The sequence below is a fragment of the Balearica regulorum genome, chromosome 3 (assembly GCF_011004875.1).
Source record: "Balearica regulorum gibbericeps isolate bBalReg1 chromosome 3, bBalReg1.pri, whole genome shotgun sequence".
NCBI lineage: Eukaryota > Metazoa > Chordata > Aves > Gruiformes > Gruidae > Balearica > Balearica regulorum.
The window spans coordinates 124,670,946-124,696,191 of NC_046186.1; the positions used below are offsets into that span (position 1 = coordinate 124,670,946).

The 25,246-nt window shown below is 36.0% G+C and overlaps 1 protein-coding gene across 1 annotated transcript in view; it reads right to left on the reverse strand.

Annotated features, from left to right (window-relative positions):
• The window catches only part of EML6 (EMAP like 6), a 115,358-nt gene that overhangs the window by 54,491 nt on the left and 35,621 nt on the right, over nt 1-25,246 (reverse strand). Inside the window, 11 exon segments of the mRNA XM_075749891.1 lie at nt 2,378-2,396; nt 2,399-2,413; nt 2,416-2,464; nt 2,466-2,492; nt 2,494-2,515; nt 7,815-8,016; nt 11,421-11,556; nt 13,456-13,641; nt 16,330-16,398; nt 18,293-18,391; nt 22,921-23,080. Of these exon segments, the coding sequence (XP_075606006.1) occupies nt 2,378-2,396; nt 2,399-2,413; nt 2,416-2,464; nt 2,466-2,492; nt 2,494-2,515; nt 7,815-8,016; nt 11,421-11,556; nt 13,456-13,641; nt 16,330-16,398; nt 18,293-18,391; nt 22,921-23,080 (984 nt within the window).

Genomic DNA, 25,246 nt, shown 5'->3' on the forward strand with positions numbered 1-25,246 from the left:
TTTAAGAAGTTCCTATTGCTCTCATTGGTTATAAGCATACTTTTAAAGGAAAAGTTAGAAATTACTTTATCTGACAATGATGCTCGTCATTCTATTCACTTAATTTTTGCTGTAAAATAGTCAGTTGTCTAGTCTAAACTAGATGAGACTTTTTTTTCTTTTAAACACAGTCAATGGAAAAAGAGCTCCATCTAAAGAACAATTACCCTGTCTCTCACAAGATCATGTTGAAACGGCCTTTGGGATATACCCATTTCTCCATATTGACTCTTTTGGGGAGACAGGCAAACTGTTTAGATTAGATGCTAACAATCGGATTGGTAAAGTTAGGTATGATTAATCCCACAAGCCATGACCTGTTAGCTACAGCTTTGGGGGTTCCAGCACCACCACCATCCACCAATGGAAAAACAAAAGTGACAATACCTTGCATGTGCCTTCGGAAAAAAATCAAGACAGCTATACAGTCTAGTTTTCAAAAAAATATTCCTGTCCAAATGACATTTGATATAAACCTCTTTCCTATCCAGTCAAGGAACCAAAAACTGCAATGCGAGTGAATGCAGACCCAATTTTTGCAAGTAGGTTTCCTCAAATGCTTTGGCTATGAGGAAAGAATTGAAACTAAATTAAAAAAAAAAAATCTTCCCCTGAGTTGACTGAACAATGAGCCAAATCTCAGTGCCATTAATTTTGTATTTACAAAGACAATCCATACCAGATTATACATTTGTGCTGTAAGGAAATTTTGTGAGGAAGAGTCTTCTGCAGATGTCATGCTTCTGTTAGTCTCCATTTTAAGCATTTTAAATATCTTTCCCGATTTCTGCTTTAATTACCACTAGTAGCATCAAATTTATGAAAAGACTCAAAATTTATTTAAAAATCAATATATTTTATTAATGTATCTTAAAAATGCTGATACATAGTACTGTTAAAAGCAGAGTCCTGAAAGGAGAATCATCTGTAACTGAAGACAGAGATTTCTGGGAGATGCCAATATAAATGGAAAGGTTAGTATTACAGACAATCAGGATCTTAAAAAAAGTAACAGAATTATTTTGTTAGAAATTTCTCCTAAAATGGTGAAACCCCAAAATGTCAGTAACAGTAGAAATTTTGTTGGGAAAATTCGTATTTATTCATAGTAATTTTTTCCCCTCAAAAAGTGTTTTGGAAAAAAGACATTCTTAGCTCTGCCTTATTACCGAGAACTGGTAACATAACTAGTCCATAGTGGTAAATATTGCTTCTGAGAAGAGCAGCTAATTCTCTGGATTATTCCATAGATCCAGATCCTTCATGGCCAAGAAAAAGAAGAACAAAGATTCATGTTGCTGAGTAGATGATTCAAAAAAATGCCAACAAAACACACTGCCACCGTCCAGTTTTCCTGGATCAGGGTGGCAGATTTGTTACCCAGTCAGAAGATCTGTCACAGAAAAGGAACAGATGGAGAAGCAATTGCATTCAGGGCCTTACACAAGGGTGTTGCCACTCTTTCAGGAATAATGCTGGGTTTATCATTATCAGTCTCTGCCAGCTGAATCATGAATAACATGAAGTGTCAGGCAAATTAGCAACGACAAGATTACTGTGAGACAAAGAAGATTAACTTCTTTAGAAAAATACTAGTCTTTGAAAGGATTTTAAACTAATATGAACAGATCACTTAAGTTTTGTTGAAGTCATTAAAGCAGTATGTTACAGGGGTTTTCACAGATCTTCCATCGATTACAGGCTTTTCGCTCCCATCAGCTAGCAGTTCAAAGTACTTTAAATATGTGCTTAGCAAACGTATGGAGTAACGTTAAGGAAGCAGTAACTCTTCAAAGTATCAATGAAAATAACTTATGTGTTTCAAAATCATGCTATTTTATTTGGCTATTTCACTCTATGGTTAATTTTAAGTTTCACTGGCTTTTGTGTGTCTTCCATAATAGTATTCCACACAGAAAATGCCTACTGCATGTGACACATTCATGCAAAAAAAGGCTTGTCATCTGATATGAAAAGTACAATTCACATATATCTTGCAAATGCTTAAAAATGTCTTTCAATCACTGATTATTTTGCATAGTGTCCCATTCTTGTACATGGCAGGAAATGAATCAAGGAGAACCCTCTCAAAATTGTTCTCTCTGTTATGCACATTTCTTTTCACAAAATATCTGTATAATTTCAGAATAAATAAAGAAAAAACCCCAAACTTGAACATCTTAAATTTTAGCAACTTTATTACTAAGAGCTAATACTTTGAATTAAATAAAACACTGCCCCTCACTTTCAAAACTACCACCTTTTAAAACACCAAGGGTTACGGGTTACTCGGAAAAAACCCCCCTACTAACGTGAAACTAATGTAAGATTTTCTCACCGTACTCGAAGAACAATGAGGAGCCATCCTTCATTCAAGCGCTAACTGTGATCCATCAGGACTGAAAGACACACTCCTCACTGCTTCTCTCCATATTACAACGAGCTATCAAGGCTATGGTCAGCAAGACTCCATAATCTGCATCAAAGAAAATTGAAAGCAATAGCAGATTTTTCTTGACTGCACATTATTTCATTATCATCAAGAGGAAAAACAAAAAGTCTAACTCAATCGGTAAAGGCCCATTTGCATGCACACCTTATATTATTATAATGTATCGAGTTACTTTCCAACCACGGAATGAAGATAATTTCAGTGATGTGAGTTACAGATTTACAGAAATGTAGTTCTTAAAACTCAAAACTGCTTATCTGGGAGAAATAGGGTGCACAATGACTGCCTGAATCAATATACGGGCACAGAATTTTTCTGACAGTGGCACTGAATGTCTTGGCAAATAATATCAATGAAGCTTTCAGACACCTTCAAGTCAAGTTCCACGTTCACATTTCTTTCAAAATAATGTAGTCTTTACTGTTCCCAGTTTCTAGCAAGGATGGCATCTCAGACCTGAACACATATCTCTGTGACAGCAGAAGAGAAAACAGGGTGAAGCTAAATTAAATAATCTTTTGGTGTTTTCTTCAGACTTTACTTATCTACTGTAGTAGAATTCCCCTGGATGAATAATAAAAAAACCCCAACATTTTCTGTAGACAGAGAGGGTCAATGCAGACTAGACGTACATTTTCACTGAAAGTGAAAGTAATATTCAGAGAGTATAAACATTCCAACCATGGGGAAAATTTTCTGGTCATAACCCTGAATGAACTAGTGGACGAAACTGCATGCTGATTTGCTCATTTACGTAATTTTAAATAAAATGAATCAATCAATAAATTTGCCATAAGATGGAGAAAAGCAAATAACGTACCTATATTTTTTAAAAGGAATGGAGGGATTTTCCCAGATCACTACAAGGTGGTTAATTCAGATCTCATTATGCAAGATTTAGAAAAATTTTAAAGAAAAGAGTAATTTAAAGTATGGAAGGAAATGCAAAAGACCTCTTGAGTTAGAAAATTAAGTCAGCAATACCCAACTATCTTTGTTTTTGAGGACAATGTTGGAAATCTAATGCATTGTAAAAGATTTATAAAATATTCAGTAAAATATTTGAATAGTAGCACGCGTGCATATTGGACTGAACTCAAGAAAACGACAATTTGTACAAGAACTGTAATGTGATACTGGATGAAGTTTTATAGCAAGGCTTTACAGAAGAAACAATTAGGCTGGATGGAAGATACTACTGGGATTTCCAAGTCCAGGATTTGGAATAGCAACATTTAGTATTTTTCACTAAAGACAACTGGCACGGAAGATGCGAATGCTAATGAGATTTGCTATGGACAGCAAGCTGGGAGGCACTGTGAACCCAGAGATGGATTTATCATATTGGAAGAAACAGGAGTTTCTTGATGATGAAACAAATAGACATGGAATGGAATTTAACCAAAGCCCATACTTTCCGAGCCTTATGTCTAACACTATGCTGTAAGCTTGAAACACAATTGAACCAGCAGAAAGGAATAAGATCTCACATTATTTTTCAACTGTAGAATGACTATGATCCATGAGTGAGTTGCAGACAGGAAGAAGGAAATTTTGATTCGAAAATATATCTGGGTACTATTCCAGGAAGTACATAAAAACAACAGCACACAACACATAGTGACCTCATCTGGCATGTTGTTTACAAGTTACCTCAAGAAATTGGAATAAAAACAGGAACAGATGCAGTGAAGGATTATTAGGATGATTAAGAGAACAAAGACTGTATCACATTAAAGACGACCAAAGGAGTTTAACTTTTATACCTTCGTGAAACAAAGGCTGGGAAGGGATAGCATTGCTTCCAAAAATACATCAGTAGGATAAACGTCAAAGAAGGAGAAAAAGTTATGTTGAAGGACCATGCTGGCACTAGAACAAATAGCATAAACAGAACATGAATATAGCCTGAAAAGAAGGAAGTTTCTGACCACCCCAGCAGTAACATTTAGATACAGCTCTGAAGTAAGAGTAACAGGAGAAAAAAATAAAGATAGAGTTCGCTAACTTTAGTAAAAGGATTATAGAATTTGACTGCCTGCATTGAGAAAGGATGGTACCCTATGACCTGAGCATTTCTTTTCAATCAGAAACCCTTTGGGCCTTGTCAGGTTAATGTTATTAGGATCAGTCTAGAATCAACAACCCTGAATGATGCTGATTTCCTCTTAGGCTGGGAGAATTCAAGGATGAGAAAGAACTTGAAAAGGCTTCTCTGTGAAAAAACGGCAAGTATGGTTTCCTGGTGGAAAAAAATGGATGTGAGATGCTAAAAGTGTTTTCAAAGACAAAACAGAAGTAGGATCAGATGCAAGATTCTTAGCAGCCTTGTTAGGGAGAAGCTATGAGCCCCATGCAATAAGGAATGAACCAGAAAGGATTTGGAAAGATTTCAAAGGAAATGCCAGGTTAAAATTTGCCTCCAAAATGTTGCTTCCACATGGATCGCTTTTTCCAACGTGTCAGCAGCATAATTAAAATACAAGGCAGTGCAAGCTGATTAATTCAATTTTCTTATTAAAAACTTTTCAAATTAATGGAAGGGTAATTCCAAATATGAGCTTTCTAATTTTATAACAGGGGGAAAAAAGCCAAACCCCAACATTTTGCACACCTACAGGCACTGTATACACAACTGAAAAATAAAAGCCTGGCTTTGCTTATGAAAATAGAAAAGTTATCTTTTCTGGCATAATACTTCTGCACACTTTTTTAAAAAGCTAAATATATAAACTATTTCTGTATAAAGTGTACGTATTTTCAAATAAAACAAAGGCGTGTTTTTACCATTCTTTGGCAACTTTCCTATGCATTTGTTTACATGACTGAGTTTCAAAATAGGCCAAATAGGCTCATGAAACGTTATTTTATGAGTCAATATTCCAGTCTTTTCTGTCATATACCTGACAGGTGAGTTTATTTATTGGAGCACATACTGATTACAGCCTCCCAAGAGGCTGACTAGCAACGACTTCATTTGCAGAAAAAGCCATATCTGACGGCAGACACTCTGCTGCTGGTTTGTGTCATTCATTGGCAGAACAATGCTCCACACAAAAATATCAGAGAGATAAATATTCAAATGGATTCATATAAAACCAGATTTCTAATCAATCTTATAAATGCAGGAATACAGAAAGAGATCATTCAAGATGACAGACAGTGGAACGGAGATGTTCTGCCAGAACAGCAGCTTGTGGTCCTGCAGCTAGACGTTCTAACACTGCATTACCGAAAGATGTGTGTTAGGTCCATTGAACAAATGTAATAAATAATTCTGTACGCCTCTTAGCATTCAGAGGGGAATGATGCCTTTTTCCTGATCCTGTTGTAAGACACAAGAAGCAGGCAGCTTTTCTAGTTGATATGCTTTTGAAGTTTGAAACATAGGAAACCTGTATTTGCCTAGAGCCGTCTCTCAGCTGTGCTAGGGAAAATCTAGAGTAGTACCTCTTAATTCTACAGAGGTCCTTTTCATTTAGAAATCTCACTTAGACATGAGAATATAATCTGGCCCACTAAATTTTATTTGTAAACCAATTTAGATTCATATTATATAGCCACTCTTTTCAAAATAATGTGATAATCAAATACAAAGAGTATTTATTTTACAATAAACAGCAACATAGAAACATTCCTGTTAATGCAATTTTATCACTGAAAAAAATTGGAAGAAAATCCTTTTGTGCACTTTTTTTTATCCTAATGAAAATAATTATATATTTCACTGGAATTCCTCATATGAAGCATTAGCATATGAAAAATAGTCCTGTCTGAACTGGAATTCAAATCCCACATTCTCTAGTGCCTAAACAGCTAAATGGATGTGTGATGTAGTGCAGTAAAATACCTGTAATGTTAACAAACACACATTTTATAAATAGCAGTGTTCAAAGGCATCAGTAATAGAACAACAACTGTAACAATTATACTAATCATAAGAGCACCACTCATTAAGGCTTTATGTGCACAAAGAGCATGCTTGTACAGTCTTTCATAGATGGGCACTAGTTTGTTCAAGCACACTTTGAGTCAGCAGTACATTATCCAGCTCCAAGCCAGAGCTGAATTACCATACTAACCAAGAGATGAGTCCAAGATAATAAATCCAAAGTCTTAGCGTGGCTTATTAGCTTGAGGGCAGTACAATGCTAATCCCAGCTTTGCAGCTCTTGTCGCAGAACTGGCTTGCATCCTACCAGAATGCAGGCAGTCTGAATTTGTGTCTGTCTATAAAACTGTGCAGACAAACCTTAGCACAAGAGACTATCCATGCGTTTCATAAACTGAAAGAAATAATACTCATGCGTAGGAAACAGGGAGATAACGCGACCGTAGTGAAACTGGCAGTTTTGTTAGTTTAACACTTTGGATTTAAATTATGGTTAGAAAGCGATGAGGAATGGCAGGAATAGGAAACTAGTACAAGTAAAAAGATAGAAAGGAAAGGGAAAAAGAAATTCCAACTGACCAGCAAGCTTCAAGGCAGTGGTGAAACATAATGTGGAATCTGAAGGAGCACAAATTAAAAGCTGTATGTATGGTAGGAGATTGATTTTTCCCATTGAAATATGGCCAAATTTTAGAATCCACATGTATTTTTCTGAAATAAGTTGAGTAGTAGTCCATAAAAACTGAAAAACTGTTTGGTAACTGCCTGGGCTTGATTTGAAAATATGCAATCAAATTATCTATATAAGATGAAAAGCAGTCATCACCCATCTGGCATAGGGTTGGAGAAAAACCTGATGGAGGGGTTAAAAATTAGGATAGTAGGGTCAGAAGAAATGACTAAGGAGGTCATTGGAGGAATCAGAGCTTGGCAAACCAAGCTGTTGTGAACCCCATTGTATGCGCTGTTCTGCAAGGGGTAGGGCAAGGGCAGAACCACCGTTTGAGGAAAGGCTCAGGAGAGTGCCATAATAAAACCAGGTCTCCCAAAAATATCTCCAGTCCCCATTGGCAGTCAGGAAAATCTCAATCTCTAAATAATCAATCACAATGGGCAGCGTACAAGTGAGAAGTACAAGGTGACCATTCTCCACTTGATACCTACACCTGCTGTTCAGAACAGTAATGAATTAGTACATAAAGCAGAGTATATAAACTCAGCATGTTTTGAACACAAATTCTGATTACTTTTACATGATGCGCGGAGCCCAAGTATGAGGTCTGAAGAGAAAAAGCAAAGCTGCTAAGAAAAACATGAGAGGAAAAAAAAGGTTGTCTTAATGGATTTTTAACATAAGGTCAGAAAATAAATAAATTACAAATTAACGTGTACGTGAATGAATAGATAAAAATAAATAAGATCTAGCCTTACCGTACAGATCGGTCATCGCTGCCTGTGACTGCTAAAGGCTTCTTTGGATGGACTGCCAGGGCCCAGAGCTCCCCTTCACAATGACCCTGCATAATCAGCATGGGTTTATCTCTCTCTCTCACTAGCACCTCAAATATTTCACTGTCCTGTGTTCCTGCTAAAAGTCTGTCCGCTTTCCAACAGACACTTCGGATGGACAAACCTGACAGGGGACAGAATAATCTTAGATTAATGGCAATGATGAGACAAAGCAACAGTCAGTACAGTGAAGATCATTAAGACTTCAAGAGTTAATTTATAACAACTGTTATGCTTTAACACTGAAGTCTTATAACACATCGCAGCTGATTAAATCGCACAACAATTCTGTTCAATTATCTCCATTTGACAGAAAAAGAGAAGGCTCAATCCTGGGAAAATGCTGAGTATCTAACATTGCTGCTGCCAGTTTCTCAAGGGAACAAGCTCTTATCCTTTGCATACACCTTGTGAATTTGCTTTAAAAAAAATTTCAATTTCACGTAATTTAAAGATCTTAATTTTATATTAGGCAAGGTTCCTGTGACTGAAGCTGGTTTTATTCCTTTTTTCAGTACCTTACTTTTTTGCACATTGAAATAAAATATTGAATAAAATTTTAATGGTGAATTTTAAACGGTTTGTGCCCATATTATCACACCTCTCCACTTTAGTCCCAACTGATTATCACAAAAAAAACCCCAACCCCAAAAAACCCAAACCAACACAATCTTGCTTTGCATAACTTTTAGAGAGCTTGATCTTATTCCACAAATCTGATCCTAACTTTGCAGCCAGAATTTTACTAACCACAAGTTTAAAAATACCCTCTTAGCAGGCTGAGCAATTTGATAGCATTCTCTGGTTGACTGCCTGCAGGATTTGTATTTTCTGTTCCAGTATATGAAAATAAAGTTTGGATAATGGGTCTAGATGCTGTGAGATGTGAGTGAATAAAAAATCCATTTGTCATGTAGTCAAGGTCAAACACATCATCATTTTAACATCTTTTGGAACCAAGTACACAATGCAATTAATTAATTAAATGCAAATAAAAGACATTGTTGGCATTTTGTGTCATCTCTTGAGAAGGGCAAATTAATCTTCATTTAGTGTCTTGTCCATTTCCAGTACCTTTTAATTTTTATAATGTCATTTTGTGACTTAGCTAAATTCATACTGTTATGACTTAGATCTTCTTCTTGATACACACCAAAGGCCACACAAGGAGTGAAGTTCTGATGTTAAGTAGAAAATGGGTATTGTTAAGTTTTAGAACACAAAGTACCTCTTTTGATGTGGGGAAGGTATTGTTTTCTATGACGTACTGCACCTTAAGAAAGATTATCTATTATCAGATTTTTTCACTAATATACATGTATATTTAAATATAAAAACAAAGCCTATGATCAGATCTTTACTGGTGATGCATCTTATTTAAAAAGCACATGGTACTCTCCAGTACAGGATGATTGATGAATGAGCCTATGAGGGAAAGTCTTCTGGCACCCTAGAAAGAAGTTTTAAGTTTGAAAGCTGATGCCTTTGCAAACTGCTTTGGAAAAAAAAAAACTAATTGGGAGGAGGAACAGAAGGTCATAGGTAAGCAGTTACAGCTACCACCACTGCTTGAAGTTACGTATGTGCTTTGAATAATCAGTGCCATTGACGTAACTGAAAATGAAACAAAATTTCCACGGTCTGCTAATAGCAAGCACTAAATGGAAGTGATCATCAGTGGATGACATATCAGACAGAACCAGCAGAAAAGGACAGAGACGTAAGAGAAACATCGCAGGCGAGAGTAGTATCATGTTGAAAGAACACACAAAGAGAAAAAACCCTGAGACAGGAAAAGATAAAAATTTTTAAATGTGATGGTGACAGAGTATAAGTGCATGCTTGGATTTTATGACCTGCTGTCATCCCCAAAGTCCTAATTTTTTTATAGTTGTAGTCAGACCAGCAGTCCCACTGCACTTTTCAGATACACCATGATGTCTTTTTACTTAGTCTTAATGATTATGCTCATAGACACACCATTTTGACTAAGCTTTGCTAAAATATTGCAGACTTGCTGAAGTCAGTTTCTTGCTATTAAAGCAGGCAATGTTTTTTTTTTTAACAAACAAACATAAACCTGAAGGATTTAAACACTGTGAAGACAAGATTTGGACAGTATTCTAGTTTTAGTTTTAGAAATCAATTAATTTATAATTTTTTAAAAATTTGTTATCATTTCCATACAAGTCTAAACGGCAACTCAATTCACTTTCTGCAAATGAAATTTTTTACTACTTTTGCCAAGTAAGAAGATAGCTTTCTCTGTGTCGCCCTTCATGTATGTTATCCTGACTGTTATTAGGAACAGACTGCCTGCAAGACTGGTATTAGCCAGAATGATCTCTCTCACCCACATGTGCAGGCTTATTTCTCCACTATTTTTAGAAAGCATTTCTAAATTGATCTCAACTGCTGTAAATGGTCATAAGGTATTGCTATTGTTTTCTAGAAATGAATGTTAAACAACATGATTCTGGCCACAAAAAACTACATAAACCCAGAACTACACAGCAAAGGGACTACTGGTTGGGTATATTTGACAACTTTTTTGAGGGCTAAATTCCATGAGTTTACACTACAGTAAGGCAGTGTTCATCTAAGGCTGTTGGCAGTTTGCTTGTTGGATGAGCCTAGATACTGCAAACCTATGCATTCTGCAAGTGTTGGAATCATCAGCTGATCTGGTTTAACATGAAAAATACGCTGAACAAGCTTGTTACTAGATCACAGGCCAAAATATCCCTAACTGAGAAAGAAAATTTTATCCTTCTTAGTGGCCTCTTGCCTATTCCAATGGTAATTTTAATATGAAAACTAGGTCTAAAAACACAAGGGGAAATTAACACTAACCCTTACAAAGTTGGCTGCCAAAAGCGAATAAAGCCTACTTCAAACCAGCAAATAGACTGCTATACACTCAATCCAAATGGATGTGTAGAATTCCCGGTAAGATCTTGATAAAGCCTGCATTATGATCTATAGAGATTATAAGTGCTCTGAGAGTCTAATCGTAAAATAAAGTGATGACTAAGCTCATAGGAAGCATGATTAGATTCAACAAATATGATGGTCAAGAATTTAATAGCATTCTCTCTATTAAATATGCCAAGTGCTGCCATTCCAAATGAACCTAATGGAGTGCTCAGATGCTCAGCATCTTTGAATATTGGGTTCCAGAAATCTCAATTAATTAAATGAACTACAATTAATTAAGTTAAAGATTGTCTAACTTCATTCTCTTATCTTTTTGTGTCTAATTAGTTTTTACTTAAGTTCTTGTATTTGCATGGTGGGGAGCAGCAACTATAAGCATCCCTCTGTTTATACTACGAAACATGGAAAACTCTTCAGGCTATATCAGGCTACATCATTGTCAAAGAAAAAAAGGAATACAGATCTCAAAAGTAAATACAGTCATTAAGTAAAAAAACCAGCACTATGCAGACACATTTATGCTTCAAATTAAATTGTGTCATAATCCATTATCTAGATGTGTGAAAAACCATTAAAGTAATAGCTCGTTACCTTTGTATCCTTGTTCAGTCTCCCTGAGATCAATTTTAGTAATTGGTTTGAAATCAGTGTCCCATAACCGAATGCAACCATCTCTCCCTCCAGTGGCAAAACCTTCCTCACAAGCATACATACTAAAAATTCCAGCCTGTTAACCAATAGTATAACAAGTTTTAAAGTTCTTTACAATCGATTTAAACACACAAAGCAAATGTTTTTGAACAGACTCTTGTTAAAGGCTAGAACCTGCTAGGCAGCAAAATGTTGTCTATCCAGAAAGCAAACCAGCAAACACAGGGGGGGTACTTTTATTTCAAGTGCTCCCACTTTAGTGCTTTATCTAGAAGTTTTTGTACAAACAGCAGTGAAATAGCCTATTTGCAAACTTTATATTTGGTTTGGTTTACATTATTACAAGGATAATTAAATAAATAATGGAACACTTAAAATAAATAGTTACCTGGAATAAACAAAAACAAGCAAACAAGCAATACAAATATTCTTACAGGTGCGGAGATGATTGAGACATTCTTTCATGAATTCAGTTCAGACATCATTTGGAATCTGACAGGAACTGAAAGAGTGTCAATTCATTCTCTTTGTTGAAAGATGATTTGCTATTACAGTTTGAATTTCTTCTTCATTTTTGAAAATGCCTCATTATTGATGACTGTCCTGTACTACATTGGAATAGTTCATGGAATGCCTGCTGATTCAGTATTTTATTAGGAAAACCTCTCAGTTAAGAGACAAGTTGAACTGCATGGAAATTAATACAATGAAGAGAAAACCTCAGTTTTCATAGTGGCCTTGTTCAATGTCTTAATAAATTAGTATATCTAATAATTAATTACAGAGGGGTTAGAAATTGGGCAAGAGAATGCATACTAGCCACAGCACATTCCATAATTTATGAGGATGAAACAGAATGCATTCTATAGAAAAAGATTGTATTTAATCATTCTAATGAATCTAAATAAAATTCTGCAAACAAAATTATGCAGATATACTACAGGGGTTTATTGTTTGCCAAAGATATTTCCATGTTATTGCAGTTGCACATAACCACAACCTGGCAATTACACAGTAGTTCTGCAGGTAAGATGTTCTACTGACCACTTTATTAAATTAGGGATTACTTCTATAAATAACAGTTACTCTCCTGAACACTTAGATCTGATGTGAAGAGGTACTATGAATCTTAACACACTGTCAACATAACTAATTTTGGGAGGTGAGGAAAAAAATGTTAGGTTTGCTCTTTCTAGAAAGGTTCTAGAAGAAAACTATAGCAAAACCTGTTAGATTTCATATCACTTGTCTAAGGAAAATACTCATTTCCTTTTGTTCAAAAAGCCCATGGGAGAACGCCATTAGCCACAATCAGATTCAAAACAGGAGTAGTTCTCAAATACATTTGAAACAAGACATGAAAATCCTACCGTGCCTTTACTGCAGCAATGACAGAGACACAGATTTCTTATACTAGAGTGGTTAGAAATCTAACATGATCCTATACGTTCCTTTCTCTCTGTAATTACAAGTGCTCCAAATTAGGGGGGTGTTATGAAGCCAATTGGATAAACTGTTTTTGGAATGTGGTCGGAGTGCGATTCACAGATTAAACAGGTTTACTCCACATTGAAACTTTTATGAAGAGTCAGTCTTCAGTGTTGGGAATTTTAGTGGTAAATTTCTATTTAAAATAAGATCATTTGGTTACCATCTATTTTTAAGTAAACTGATCATAACTGAAACTACTCAATCTGTGAAACTTTAGATTTAGAAACTTCCCTTTAGATTTAGTCTGCTTGGTTAAATCAATGCTATAAATATCAGCAGTTCTGTCAGTATCAATTCAGCAGCTAGCATCTGTTGACAACATGTAAACAAAGTATAAGACTACACATACATTCTTAATTGATGAACAGTCTTAGACATTCTTCTGACCTGAAACAGAAGAACATCTTTGCAGCTAAGCCTTCAAGAAGTTTATCAATTCAATGAAGTGGTCATTTCAGAAATCGACATTAAAAACACAACTTACACTATGTGCTCCTTGAATTGTGCGGATTAAGTTTAGCCCTTTCCAAACATAGATGTCTCCATTTAAAGCACCAGAGTATGTGATATCTTCTTTTGCACATGCTAAACAAAGGATAGTTTGGAGATCTCCTGTTTTACCAAATATTCCTCTCTTTGCTGTCAGTGCATTTCCACACAATGTCCAAAACTGTGAAATGTAAATGACACATTAGGAAAAATTGCAGCAGAATTTCTGTTTTTTCATATTAGTGTGCAGATCTCTCAGATGTACATCCTTACAGAACAGTGTCCGGACAGACACTTACACGACTCCTGTAGTCCCATCAGAATGCCCATTACTCCAAAAACTGCCCACTTACCAAGGAAAAGCCCAGGAAAACGCAGTAAGTCTAAAACCAAAACAAAACGATCAAACTGTTTGAGAAAGTGAGGCACAATTCTTATTCACTATTGCTACACTACCCCTTCTCATCATCTCACTATCTTTTATCATGTCTTGCTGGGTGATATCTGTCAATGTGAATGCACACTTTTTAAAGCCAGGAACATCCCATTTTTCTTGTCTCCAAAACTTAAAATACAGCTACAGTTCTGAAGTAATAAAATGCTTGATCTTAAAGAACTTACGTGCCCTTTTTCCAGTGCACCGAAAGAGATTTATGCCTCAAATATAGTTACATTTACTGAGAAACCACATGCTGGATGGAGACTGCAAATGATTGCATGTGAAACAACACACACTGACCAGGAGAGTAATAGGTTCTCTAAGTGGGAAATGGTGACTTTCTTGACTTCTACATAGACACAGTAACACTCTGCAAAAAAGGAATGTAAGACTGACTGGGGAAGCAAGAAGAATGAAGAGAATGCGAAGTTTGTCTTAGAAGGCTGTCTTTAGTGGTGGGCTACAATTATCATACTATTTCTTTTTGAATCAGAGTGCTTTTTTATTTTTTCTTTTTTAATAAACGTAATTGTATGAAGCAGAGAGGATAGTTAGTGCACTCAGCTCCCCCTCAAGGATCAGACCTTCCAGGGAAGGTAGTGTAAAGAGAATTTCAATTAGATGTGTAAGAGAAGTGCTGAAATATCCAGGCCTGCCAGCACTGGGATGTTCTGGACACGTGCAGAAACAGAAGAGTAAATCTATGTGGTGCGGCACAGTCCCGAATGGACTCGCCAGCTCAGGTCTTCACTAGCTGAGGCATCTGCGGTCCATGGCACACTGCAGAAATACCTTCAGAGACTGGACAGGAATATTGAAGTATGTGACAGATGCATAATGTCTGTCTCATTCCCACTTCATATGCTTACATCTTTGTGTGGCAATAAGCCAAATTTTCAGATCTTTCTCTTTCTACTTACTCCTATAAAATTCCTATAAGCTGAATTCCAGAAAATCCTTGGATTAAGGATTTTTATTTCAGATCCTTCTCTATTTCTAATTCAATTAAATTTTCCCTTTGCCTCTTAACATAAGCCAATTTATGTGGGCAGTGGGAATACTTCCCCTAGGCCTTTCATTCTGTGAGTAAAACATATACCTTCCTCATTTCTGGTTAGCTGTAGAAGGGCAAGGGAGCAGGTAGCAGTGTTAGGAAATGGGTGGAGGGAGGATCTTGAGCTCAGTTTGAGATTCCTTAGCTCCTAGGCTTTACCACAGCTTCTAATATCCACTCAGCCAAATGAGCCAATAGAACTGAAATGCAAAAGGAGTAAATGGCACTATTCCCAAGTATTAGTCCCAATTCTCACAGTGATACAATTACTTTAGAGCTGTTCTTTTCCTTCATTGCAAGTTAAAGTAATTATCACATTCACACAGCCTTAGAATGAACGGGAAGTATACAGACTGCTGTTTGAGCATCACTGGAGGGGAACATCTAATTTCCCTTCCACACTTTTTTTTTTTTTTTTTTTTTTGGCATGCCTCTATCTATAAGTATTTACTTTGCCTGGTATTGTGCATGTTCAGGGTAATTATGGCCATTTTAAACAGAATACAGGTGCCAAACAAAGACAGGTTTTGGAAAACAGCTTGCAGAATACAACAGATGGTATCACTGCTGCCAAAACCACCCACAGTTTGAAAGCAATGGGTTTAAGGGCACAAGCTTCTCAGTAACCAGAACTAGAGATATTAACTGGTTTCCCAAACTTCTAGTTAAAGCTCTTCCCACCCCAGTCATGTGAAATAATTGCCATCTGTTAGGAATGCTTTTGATGAGACAGGAGAAAAATAGAAACCCGCAGGGAATATTGGCAAACAGAAGGATTTCTTTCTAAGCTTTTCATAGACACGAGAATGTTTTATCCTACACTTACAGTATATATCTGGGTTCCTATTTAAATCAGCTCCAGAAAAGGTGACTTAGAGGGAGCAAATAGTGAGGCACTAGAGTTTTCATCTGTTCATCGCTGCAGGACTTGCATACCTTCTCTGTGGTATTCCTACAAATGCTGGTAGCATGATAGGCCAAATAGCAGTTCGTTCAATTCATACGTTTACCCTAGTTCCTCCTATACCTGTTCAGTGACCCTTTCTAATGCTTGATGAGAGAAATCACTGAGGGCTGAGACAATTTTGAGACAATTAGGTAGAATGGAGAGGGCAGAGAACCCAGAAATTACAAGTATATAATGAGGAAAATTACACCAAACGATCTTCCAGCCTTGCTTGTTAAGTGGATCTGCACCTCAGTCACTGCTGAATATCTAAATTGGCATCATACAAAAAGTTTTGTGAAAATGTTCACAGAATAAAGAAATAAAAAGGCAAACTGTCTTATATTTAAAGCCCTAATCATATAAGACGACAAATTTCTTTTGTGACATTTATTTACTTTTAAACAAGTAAACAATAAAAGCTATTTACCTTTATGTGTTTTACTCCACAGCTGACGATTCTATTTGGTTGATATTGATCCCAGGAAATATCGAATATCTGTTAAAAAATACAGTAGCCTGATATTTTAAATTATACAGTAGCTGCATTTAGGCTCAGTTCACTTTTATGGTGTAAGCTAATGTTCCTCAAGTTTAGGGAAGAATTATCAGTACATTTATCTTTATTCATCATTTTAGGTAAAAGGTACAGTATCTAATTTAACCCGATTACCAAAAGACCTCACTGACAAAATGGGTGAATATCATTTATTTGACCCAATCTACAGTTAAAATTGAATTCTTCAATTTGATTAATCTTACCCTTACATTTATAATAGCATGCATCAAAAAATGAAGTATAGGATCCTATATAACTTAGCAGAACAAACTTACAGCGTATCTATGACTATGGGGTTATGCCAAATGGAAAATATTGTATGAAGTTTAGAAACAAAAAGGTTGTATTTTGGCCTAGATTTTCAACATGTTACTTTTAGACCTTTCATCTCTGGCATTCAGCTTTTCAATGTCCAAGCTGAGAACATACGAGGTTACCACAATCATTAGTTACTTCAGGAAATGTCTGTCTGTAGAGAAAGACAATGGGACTATTTGCTGCTTTTAGCTCTTCAGCTGTTAAGTATAAATCACAAGAGAATGTCAATCAGCTTACAGGAACATAGTATCTTAAGCTTACCCACCATTCATTTTATACACAAGGAAGCACTGCCTTCCTACAAAATATTTAACGTCAGGATTTACAGTAGTTCAAGTACTATTTTGTTTAAGTGTTGTTAGAACACACAAGATATTTCACCTTCATGCTTTAATGACTCCTGCACACTAAATCATTAGAATTTGTGGCCTAATTAGATATGCATCCTTTCCACTCCCTCTTCAGTGCCAAATCTCCTTTTTCTGGTTGTGAAAGCCAATTGACACCAAGATTTTAGTACTCCTTGCCTGTCCTGGAGTCTTCTACTAATTCAGAACCTGATCTTGTACCTACTGAGGTCAGTAGCAAAACTTCCACTGACATTACTAGAAAGTGAACCGGTTCTGAAAGAGAAATTCAAATAAGGACTAAGATTCTCTTGTGTTGGGAACATTGTAAGTAAAAATGAAGTACCAGATTTATTCATATGACACATATATGCAGATTGACTGTATGTACACACAAATTGTAAGGAAAGGTTTAGTCTGCTGCTTTGCATATATAAATACTCCATCATGCATAGCAGAACATTATAATACCTCAAAATTATAACATTCTAACATGTTATATCATAATATAGATATAATAATATAATATCATAATATAGATAAAAGTTGTCAGAATGTGTCTATAATTCATTTTAATGTATGCATCCTTGTGCTTATATACGTTGGAGAGGTATTTTGCTTATGCTAAACCTCTTTGAACATTTCCTAATCCCGAATAACATTCTAAACTCAGAACTGTTCAGTTCTTATATTTATTGACATTTTTATGATCCTTTACCTGAAGTTAATAGATATAAAAGGAATATTTATCCTAACTATATTTCTCCTACAGGTAACTGTCTCAGGCAAAAATAAAAGGGAGCTAATTAAACTTTCCCTCAAGATAAATGTCTTTCTGACATATTCAGAAAGAACATTCTCTTTGTCCACTGAGCTAGCATTTCACATCTTATATAAAGAGCTAAAGATCATCCTAATCAGTGCATAATTACAAAGTATTTCCTCCCTAGGCTTTCTAGACAGTCAGCTCAAGAATCCATCATGTGCCTCATTTCTTAACACAGTGCTTTGTGCTATGTCTGGCACAATGAGAAGAAATAAATACCTTGTTCCGTATTTTAAAAGCCAGGTAGAATGATCAAAATTATCTTTGCATTAACCTAATATAAACAATATTTTTTTAAAAAACACTTTTGTAACAAGATTCAGTAAACCTTTCATACAATTACCCTGTCTGAATGCCCTGTAGCTGTTGCCAGTAGTTTTCCTCTCTTCCAGTCCCAAATACATACTGTGTTTTTGGCATCCAGTCCCACTGAAGCTAAACGCTGAGGAAAAACAATAGTAATCCAGTTAACAGAAAATCAACTCAAAAAACCATTTACTGTAGTTCAGATAATTAAGTGTACAAATGGATTTTCCCACATGTGAATCATGTTTGAATTACGTTGCTAAAGGCACCATCAAGATATTCACACTTATCATTTACTCAGTGGAGAAAGCACTGAAATTTCTGATCTATTCTAAGTCAGGTTATTGATGCTCAGAGGACCGGAGCACCTCTGCTATGGAGACAGGCTGAGAGAGTTGGGGTTGCTCAGCCTGGAGAAGAGAAGGCTCCAGGGAGACCTTAGAGCACCTTCCAGTACTTAAAGGGGCCTACAGGAAAGCTGGAGATGGACTGCTTGCAAGGACATGGAGTGATAGGACAAGGGGTGATGGCCTTAAGCTGAAGGCTCTGACCCTCTTTTAGTTTAAAATCATTACCTCTTGTCCTGTTACTACATTCCCTGATAAAGAGTCCCTCTCCAGCTTTCATAAAGTTCCTCTGAGTCCAGTCTACTTTTATATTGTCTTTCACTGAAATAAAAATACCTGAGGTCTTGTCAAACCAAACTGCGTGAGAATCTACTGCAGGAGCTTGCAAGACACCAAGCAGTCAGAATACTTGATTATGATATGGTACATCAAAATCTGAAGACTCTCCATATGTGAGTCTTTGAAATGGTAGATAAAGGTAGGTTCAAAATTTGGGGTTCTATCGCTAGATGTGATAGAAAAAAAATGGAGGTTCCATCTCAGGTGTGTACTGAATATCTGCATTTAACCTTGGACAACATGCTTATTAGACATATAGTAACGAAGGGGAAAAGAAAATCAAATATGGGAAAGAACAAACGTGCTCCTGTCAGTTACCATCATAAAAATACTTATTTTGAGAAAGGACTATTATTGTAGCAAAAATAAATTTTATTTGCCCTTGAGCAACCTACCTCTACCCAGGGATTTGGATGTACTGATCAAAACACAAGATATTTTTCATGGAACCTTCACCAATTCCAACTTTTTCTCACCTCTTTTATACTCTTCTCCTCACCATGGAAACCATGGCAGTATTTACAGTATCTTTTAGATTCATGGTGTGAACAACATCAGACCTGAACTGTACCTACCAGTCCGGAAATTACCATTAGCGGGGAAGGATGGACAGTGAAAGTACTAGGGGAAATTAAGAAATATTTTATATTTTCTTTTAACATAGGTCTACTGAGGAAGGTCCTCCTGCTGGCAGAAAAGTGATAAATGCTGAATTTCCTTTTTGGTTGAAACATACTTTTAGTCCTCCTTCTGGAAGGGAATTTGACAGAATTCTGTTCAGAGAATTCACAGAACTACCAGAAGAAAATATCTGCCAAGTAGTTTATGCACATAATTAAACAACTATTTTTAAATCTACACAGATTTAGAAGATCTGGCTAAAGAAGCCTACTGCTACCCAATGCCAAACTTAGAAATGCATGTATGTATGTATTATGGCAGTGCCCTCCTCACTCCATTTTTCAAAAAATTGTATTTTTAGAAAGCACACAAAGAGGGTTCATCTAAAATAACTCAGAACAGAAATGGAACTGTACAGTATTGGTGAAATACTTCAATATAAAAGACACCAGCCTTATAGGCAATTCTGTGAAGGGTAGATGTTAGTACTTTTTAACTGCAGTTAATTCCTGATTCAAAAAAGACATTTTTAATTATAGGCAAACTGACAAGCTCTTCATTAAACATTTGAACAAAGTGCAGCTTTCCTACTGCCAAATGTCCACCTCCTGGTCATAGAGAAAAATCCCAAACTAAAATACATACTTTTAAATAGCAACAGTTCTGCAGGATGTTCAGCTCTCATCAATGCTTTTAAAATACAGAATTAGAGATAATGTAGAAAATAGGAAATTTACTCAAAATATATTTGTCTCCAAATTTAAAGCTGTATTGAAGGTACATAAAATAAAGGAAGCATATAAGCTATCCCCTGACTTAAGCTGTATTTCATCATCCCCGTATATTACAAAAGATAACAAATCCTGTTTAGTCTCCATTACCCAGTTTGTGGTAAATGGTGCTGGGGAAGCGCTGCAGAGACAACTACGCTGTCTCCATGCAGTGGCAGCTGGAGTCCAGCAGGGAGTAATATTTCAGAACTAATTCATTTGAATGCCTGAAACAGACACTCCAGAGTTTCTGGTACAAGGAGAACTAATTAACTTGGCTAAAATATAGATGCAGTGGCACTGTTTTGAGACCCACACTAAATCCAGATACTGGAGCTGTGCAGGACTCAACACAAGCAGCTACCCTTGGAACCAGAAGCTGTGCACAGCAGAGTGGGAGGAAGCCAAGTTGACTTTATGGGGATCCAGCTCAGGTAAAGAAGCAGAATTATTTGGGCTTTTCCTCAGTCTACTTTTATTAGAAAGTGACAGCTGACAGAGTTAGCAAAGAAAAGATTACATTTCTTACTGCATCTATACCTTATGTGATTGTTGAATTTATTTGCGTTTTGGGGCTAAAATACAAATCTTTCTTGGATATTAATAGACATTCAATATAAAAGAATGAAAGGTATGTATTAGAAGGAAGAGTGCAAGCAATGTAGGCGAAGTCTGTTTTGTCCTATCACAAGATGCCAGCTCCCTTGGGTGTGCTGACTAAATAAACTGGAACTGCTAGCAGCTCTGAATTCCAAATACTCAAAGTCTTTCTACCATGCCCTTTAATTTTGGCTCAGCACAGCAGCTTCTTTTGCAAAGCCAGAAAGAGCAACAAAAAGCCGATACATTATCCATATTTATGTTTTCCAGCATTGGTCTTTCTCCAGATACAAAAGCGTTCTGTGCAAATTTTTATTTCCAGAATAAACTGCAACTTCTCCAGCACTTCCAGAATCAGAACTTTACTGTTTCTGCAAGGTCACCACAGTAGTATGTTCCATTTTTAATTACAGCAAGGCACCCAGCAGGATCTTCAGAAGGGCTCCATCTTTAACTCATACTGACTGGACTCTTTGCTGAGTCTTTATTCCCATTAGGTATTTAAATATGTTTTTTAAAAAAGTTTACCCACCAGTCTTAGGAAGCTAAAAATCAGGAAATAATTAAGAACAGGTATTTCTGAATGAACAATATCTTAAAAAAAGTATAGCATTACAAATTTTGTTCTGTTGATTCAAGGGTTTTCTCATCTGATTTTTTATTCCATAATTCCCAGGAACACCTTTTCTTTAATTAGAATTGGCACAGGAGATTTCAGAGGAAAAGGCTTTACTTTAAGAAAACTAGAGAAAGATGGTTGAAAGCTAGGCTTAAAATAGAAAGCTAGTTCCAATTTCTAATGGGGAAATATAATCCATAGTACTGTTTAGTATTTCAAGTTACCCAATGTTTTTTAGACATGTTAAAGGGAATTGCTTACATTGGTGTCCTTCATTTCAGACTAATCTTTAAACTGAATATACACAAGATATTGCACAATAACAAGTAATTTTGTTTCATGTGAGAATGCATTTTATGTATTGTATGGCCAGTTCTGACCTCAGAAAGAGTAGCAAAAGCACTGTGTGGTCAGTGGAAGAGTAGCTAGGCATATGATAATAAAGCCCTTCTCAATAGACAGCTAACCATCTAGAACATGATTTTAAGAAAATCATCTAAAGGCAGTTCTGTCCTATTGGGATGCAAATTCTGAGGACACAGCAAATACAAAACCCAATAAAGATCTGCACAAAAATCCAGGTTATCAGCTAATCTAAGCATTCCTAAACATATTTTAGCATCCAACTATAAAGTATGACCATAGTGTTACAGAAGAAAACTCATTTGGACATCAATAATCACAAAACTGCACAGATAGATACTTATAAAACTATGAATGTGAAGTATTTCTCAGGTTATGTGAATCTTAGATCTATTTTCCTCCTACTTCATTCACAACTGAATGCTTTTAATAGCTCACCTCCAGGGGAAAAATAAAAATCAATGTGTTTAGCTGTGAATGGCCCAACCACTTACTTATATTTTAAATTTTGTCTCAAAATACCAATATAATCATATAATCTAATCACATTGTACAAAGCCACACACTCTATGTCCTAACCCCACTATTCAATTAAATTGACCATGCACCCCAGCCAATGAGACTCTCCTAGCAGTGAGATGACTGGAGTTCCTCTGCCAAAAAAGCTGCAGGATTGTGAGGACTTTGCCAGGAACCGATCTCTTTGAACAGTAGGTGACAAGTATGTGGTGAAGCTATTACATTTGAGCCAGAGAGCGCCATTTCTTCTACGGATATTTGCCCAACACTCATGCTTCTACCTGACTTGAATGCTAGGTTGTGATTTTCATCTCAAAAATGTCTTTGAAAGAGCTGCATTTACAGTCCTTGCATTAAAAAATTAATTGTAATAGGAGCTTCAGTACTACAGCCATATAGCTACCTAAACATAAAATACTTCAAGGTGCATACCTTCTAGAATCAGAAATCAAACTAAATTCAAAGCACAGAGAAAGAAGATACAAACCTGGCCATCTGAATCAAAAGCTAAGCAGGCGACTCCATGTGTATGTGCATCCTTAAGAACAGACACAGTCTGTACACGGTAGGAATCCCAGATGCAAATGTAAGGGTCCTTCCCAACCTGCCCTGTAGCTACTAAAGTTTTATCCGGGTGAACTGCAAGGCTGAAACAGAACACAGTTGAAGTTATAATACACTTTCTGAATCAGTAGTATGGTATAAAGTGTAAAAATTAAATTAAAAAAACTACACCTCAATTTTTTTTAGTTCTCAAAAGCTTCAGCTCCTTTTGATTTATCGGCATGATCATATCAACTGTCTTAAAACCTCAGTCTATTCCATTATTTACTTAAAATAATATGTTTTACTGAGAACAACATGGTTAATGTAGAATACAATTTATTATGTAATAATATTTTAACTAGAAAATTTAAGGAAAACATAACCAGAGAATTTTGAATACTTTTGATTGATAAGCTGAATGAACACCCAGGCTTTTATCTTAGTCTTTCATAGCTTTATAAAGTCAGTGGATGATGTTCTACAATTTATTCCTCTTTTACACATCAGCTCAAATATTCTGAAATATGGACCAGTGGCTGAATAATGGCTATTTTTCACTATGAAAAAAACATGCAAGAAATCATCTCATCTTTACATGTTTAAAGACAGTAACCTCAGAAGAGACAGAGAAATAAATTGTTTCTCCTATATTTGAAGAATAATGACATATGCATTTTAAGATCTACTTTTAGTTACTGCTGCCCGAGTAGAGGTGAAATTTACCTTTATTAGTATACCTCATTTTCTCTAACAGTCAATTAGAAACAGTACTTTGCACAAAACCTGTCACATCAAGCTGTATTTCTACTACTTAAATCCAAGAAAGGATTTCAAAAACTGTTTCCTGGTTTTCGGTGATTAACTCCACTAGCATTCAGACTTGCTTTGGCCAATTCTTTCTTATACATTTATTAAACACATTAAACACTCAACTTTTTTATTCTCTGTAGTATTTTTACAGAGATATGTCACTGCAAGCTGCATTGTAACACAGGCTCTATTAGCAGAATCAAACTATATTTCTGTTCACAGTCCTTCAGATGTGAAAATCTCCACCAGGCAGCCCACAGTATCCTTCTCCCTCACCCCTGCCTAAGTGTGAACACTAATATTTACTTCCATTTTGGTGTGTTGGGAGCATTTCTGTTAGATGTCAAACATTTTCTGGAACCAAGCAGTAGCATCATTTAAAAAAAGAAAATCAATTCTATTTTCCTCATCCCACATAACAGATTTCCGTTGTAACACAAAAGACAAAAGGCTGCCATTTAGCAAACTTCATCCCACATTAACAAGAGGAATGCAGGCTATCAGTAGTGACACAGTACCAGAAGCTGGTCTTTCTTTCGCAATTATTCTAAGCTATTGTCAAGCTACCCTTCAACCCTTGAGGTATTCCTCTGTGACAAAACCCAGAGGATCTAGTTTGAAAATCTAGCTTGTGGATGTTAATAATAATAAAACCCCCCCACCTTCCTAAGGTAATATGAATACAAAGACAGTTTTACACTGCGATCCAGGAAAAAAATCTGAACAATGTCTGAGTATGTGAGCTACAGATGGAATAAGGAAAAATATCCTATTAATAAACTGACATTCAACAGATGGCTTAGGGAAGCTGAATATTTCTTCTATCTCAGGAGTAGATAATACTAATTATTAAAGAAGAATTCATCAAGACTTAAAGAAGTTTCACAAATATAAGTGCTCATTTTTTTCATGTTCGAGAACAATCCATGCAAAAAGAACAATTTTAGCACAATGCCCAGTAAAACTGTTCTATCTGCTCCTGCACTTGATCATTCCTCCTTTCCCTCATAGGTCTGGATTCTACATTATACTGTGTGTCAACTAGTTCATCTCACTTCTAAACCTAGAAGGGGAATAGAGGATGACTCCACCATACTTAAGCTGTGATACCTATAATTAAGTTAGAATACTTTTCTTCAATGGTAAGAACCAGATGGAAAAGATTAATTGGGCTAATCTATCTCACTGCTAGAACAGAACTGTAGCTTAATTACATCTACCGCTGTTTTGTACAGCTCAGTTTTTACATACCAGAACTTCCTATTTTACATTTTGTATTTCCATTGCTGGATAGAAGGTTAAGAAACAAGAACACATTTCCTACAACATAAATGTGTCTGTACTGAACATACCTGTTATTTATCCTTTTTGACACATGAAGTCAGCTAGTGGGGGAACTAAAAATTAGGAAGTAATATCAATTTTTGGCACCTAAATGAGTAGTCTGATTGTTCAGA